The sequence below is a fragment of the Selaginella moellendorffii genome, unplaced genomic scaffold (genome assembly GCF_000143415.4).
Source record: "Selaginella moellendorffii unplaced genomic scaffold, v1.0 SELMOscaffold_10, whole genome shotgun sequence".
Classification (NCBI taxonomy): Eukaryota; Viridiplantae; Streptophyta; class Lycopodiopsida; order Selaginellales; family Selaginellaceae; genus Selaginella; species Selaginella moellendorffii.
In genome coordinates, this window is record NW_003314271.1 from 123392 (window position 1) to 127265 (window position 3874).

The following is a 3874-nucleotide window of genomic DNA, read 5'->3' on the forward strand; positions in this document are numbered from 1 at the left end:
CTTATCAAGCCAAGGGGGATTCTAAATGATTTTCTTGACTCAATATGAAGTTGAATTAATTGCTTACCTCTAGAAATTGATATGTTGCTGCTATGCTTGATCATAAAAGAAACAGAAACGTTTTTAGGTCAATTATAGGGCAAGTGAATGAAAACGTTTTTAGGAGGCTGTGGCCACGTGGAAGTTATTAGGGCGCACGCTGGGCGCAGCGGACGTGCGGGTGGGAGTGCGGGCGGGAGCCGTGAGGGCGAGCGCGGGAGTGCGCAGCGGCGACGGACGGGAGAGGGAGTGCGCTGGAGAAAAAACAAAAAAAAGGCCTGATGCCACGTCACCGCCAGGTAAGCGGAGAGAGAGGTGTTTAACGGGAGGCAGGAGAAGCCAATGATCTTAAGGCTGCTGCTGTCGCGGCTTCTGCTTCCGAGGAGGATCTTGAGAGGATGAGACCCCTGGCGTGAATCTTGGCAAGAGCTTCATGGGCAGGAGCAAGTGCTGCTTGCACGTCTCGCACGCCGAACGTGAAGTAGCTACCGTGAGGTTTACCTTCATCACGTAGGCGAACATTGTCCCACACAAGAAACCCCACGAGACGAGGCGTGGTATCATTTGTGGCCCTGCATTTGTGGAGCGTCCTGTACGCGTCCACCCGTCTCAGCGTTGGAAACCGTAGTCAAGTCCCTTACCTTGAGAACCACCTCCTTCTGCTTGTACTTGACGGAGATGACAGATGAATCAGTGTCTCTCGACCACTTGCAAGAGACATCCTCCAAGTCTTTAAAGCTGAGATTCTCCATGCCTTGAACAATTGAATGATATGACCTTCGGCTATGGACTTGAAGCTTTCCACCACACGGGAATGAGCTAGCGAGAGGCCAAGCGAGAAGCTTTCATCGCTTGGCCTCTCGAAATCCCGCGATAATCTTGCAAGCATGGCGCCAGCTGCGACCCAGAGTACTTCATCGGGATGGGCGGTGGTGGCGGGGGTGGTAGCGGCGCCGCTTTCGCCCCGGCGTGTTGGAGCCACATGTTCCAGCGGATCAAGCGGTCCGAGATGGAAGAGCATCTGTATTCCAAGCTCCGGATCAACGCCAGCGATCCCAGCTCATAGAATTTGCAGCTCTTTTCGACACGGGAGGAGGCGGTGGTGGTGCATTCGTGCTCGGCGGTAGCGCTGTCGTCCGCCGCCTCCGCGAGCGGCCGCTGCTGCCCGCCACCGCCAGGCTCAGCGTCAGTGGCGGAGGAGGAGGCGGCGGCAGTGGCGGCATCGCGGACATTGACGTTAGTGACGACAGATTGTTTGTGCTCCACAGCGACGAGAATTTGTTCGATGTGTGGGAAGCTTGGCGAGCTCTGGATATGGCACACTTTACGTATACATGTCCACCGTGCAGTTGCTTTCTGGCTTCCTCCTTTTGCAAGACTTTAATTCGACTAGCTTTGCTGCTTTCCCTCGCAGGTGGGCCGATCTAGTTAAAAGGGCGGGGGACAACGATCCGCCGCTCGCGCAGCGATGACCGTTGCCGACGAAGAGTCCGACAGCAGCGTCAAATAACACATGTATTCATGACTATGAGAAACTCGAAGAGTTCGAGAGTGTCGTCAGCTTAAACGTACCCATGGCCAAGCCATTCCACAGCACGAGAAGCTGGAGCAAAAACTTTCAAAAGAGAAAAAACCGCTCGGAGACAACTGTGTCGTTGTATCGAACTCCGTGCCTTAGTCTGGAACGAGACCATCTGTCAGAGAAGTAGAGGGGAGGAATATAACTGCAAAAGGAAAAAAGATAATCAGAAAATATGAGATGGTTCTTTGATGAACAGCCTACCTGCGTCGAGAATTGACCGGGTGCTGTACGTAGAAAGTGAGATTACAATAAGTGCATATAACCATGCAGAGATGCAGTGCTTCAACCACACCACGTCTTGGACTTACTCCGACTGACCAAAAATGATTCTTGTCAGTAATTCACCTGCAGGATCCTCTGTCTGCCATAGAAGATGTTACGTCTCCTCACTGATTGAGGTTTTGGTTTGAAACTCAATCTACACCATGGATTTTTCATTAGCACCGCAACATCTATGTTCCTCAGATTTCCCCCAGAATGTCAGTCTCAAGGCCATGCAACCACCTTGAACGGATCTCTCCTTGTAAAGAAGCAAAACAGTGAATCCTTTGGAGTACTCACGGAATCTGTGAGTGAGGCAATTGGCCTCAAGGTCATCCTTCAGCTCGTCAGCAGCACTTCAAATTCAATGGAAGTTTACTTGAAAGCCTGAGATGCACCAGAAGGACGTCTCGATCATGATTCCCATATCCAGGCAGCGCAAGCAAACGCATGCAAATCATCAGCACCTTTGGAAGTAAATTGCCGCCTTGGCAGTGCTCATGTTATTGATGTGCAGCGCCACCATCGAAGACGAACTCCATGGCCTGAGCCGGATAGCCTAACGAACGCCGATCTTGAGAGGAAATTTGGTTTTACTTGGAAAGATAAAAAGATTTGCGTACATGATTCATAGCCTCAAATTGCGCGATCGAAGGGTTGGTCTTGCGGGACGGGGATTTCATTCTGTCGTTGAAATGTTCCTACACCCAAGACGAAGAATGAGAAAGAAAAAAACAGAGAAGAGGATGGCTTTCCATCTTCCTTACGAGACTGCACTCCAGAGTGCCGCGCTCGTTGGTGGGACAATCGCTGGCGCCACGCCATCGCCAACATTTCGGAGCGTTATGAGAGACGACTCCGGGCCAGATCCTGCACAGAAGAAAATGTTATAGAACAGGGATTGGAAGAAAGAAAGAACGCAAAGATCTTCCCCAGTTAACTATAGCTACGGCAGCTCTAACGATCTATCAGAACAAGAAAAGAAAATCCTCTCATTTTTTTCCTCCTCTCTTTTTTATTCCTCGCAAGGAGGGCTGGAAATGAAAAACCGATGGATATGATATGATTCATGGATTCTTCCTCTGCACTGGATTTACCGGATGAAGCTGACGCAGCGGCGGTGGTGGCGATGGCGGAGGCGCATGCGCCGGAGGCGGCGTTGGCCTCCTCGATGCGGCGGCGCTGCCGTCTCTCGCGGGCCTTCTTGTTCTGGAACCAGAAGTAGACTTTGGACTCAGAGACCGGGCCGTGATCATGGCCGACGAGAGAGACGGCCTCTGCGATGTTCTCCTGAGATGGCATCGTCCCTTTCGAGTAAAGATCCTCCAGGACGGCCAGCTGCTCTCTGTTCGGCAGCCACCTCTCATGCGGGGGCCTCGCCGGAGATGCCACGAGATCGTTGTTTTCCCTTTGACCTTGCGAAAGAACGATTGCTGTGTCAGTCAAGCAGCAAACAAAAGCAAAAAATGGACAGATCGACTTCGAATTCGGTGTTCTTTGTGCAATGCCTTAAGCTCCAGAATCTGCTTGCAAAAATGTGATCGGCGATGCGATTCTTGGGGGAGAGAGAGAGAGAGAGAGAGAGGAGAGACAGAAAGGCGCTAGAAAAATAGCTAGGCGGTTCGTGTCCCTATTGTGTATTTCACCTGATATTTGGGAAAATCAATTTATTCGTGTCACTTACTCTGAGGCTTTTTTTTACTCTTTTGAGTAAAAGTGTTCTTCTTGTTATTTTCAAATTGTTTTCCTTCTCCAATGTTAATGTTGAGAAAGATTTTTGAGAGTTAGCAACATGCTCTGCTGTAGTTTGGTTGGGTGTGATGAGATTTTCAGGAGCAGTAAGAAAAAGAAAAAAAATACCAAGAACTTACAGCGGACCCAAAAAGATCTTGGGGAACAATTTAAAGTCCCAGTTAGAACTCCTGGATGATATCCCAGGGTATGGTCCAGAGTTTCCAAAGAAGGACCTAAGGGGAGGCCATTGTCAACCAT

At 50.2% G+C, this 3874-nt stretch overlaps 1 protein-coding gene across 1 annotated transcript; it reads right to left on the reverse strand.

The window, feature by feature from the left end:
- Positions 1 to 2839: 2839 nt before the first annotated feature.
- LOC9631609 (WUSCHEL-related homeobox 6) lies at positions 2840 to 3874 on the reverse strand. Its single transcript, XM_024673314.1, has 2 exons — positions 3754 to 3874; positions 2840 to 3315 (listed from the first exon to the last, which is right to left on the reverse strand). Exons 1-2 carry the CDS (start codon positions 3872 to 3874, stop codon positions 2840 to 2842), a joined length of 597 nt encoding a protein of 198 aa, XP_024529082.1.

Bases quoted from the DNA above. Each gene is read 5' to 3' on its own strand.
- LOC9631609 (XM_024673314.1), bottom strand. From the start codon at position 3,874: ATGGTTGACAATGGCCTCCCCTTAGGTCCTTCTTTGGAAACTCTGGAC. The intron at 3,316-3,753 runs GTAAGTTCTTGG...TGACTGACACAG, and splicing joins AAGATCTTTTTGGGTCCGCT to CAATCGTTCTTTCGCAAGGT.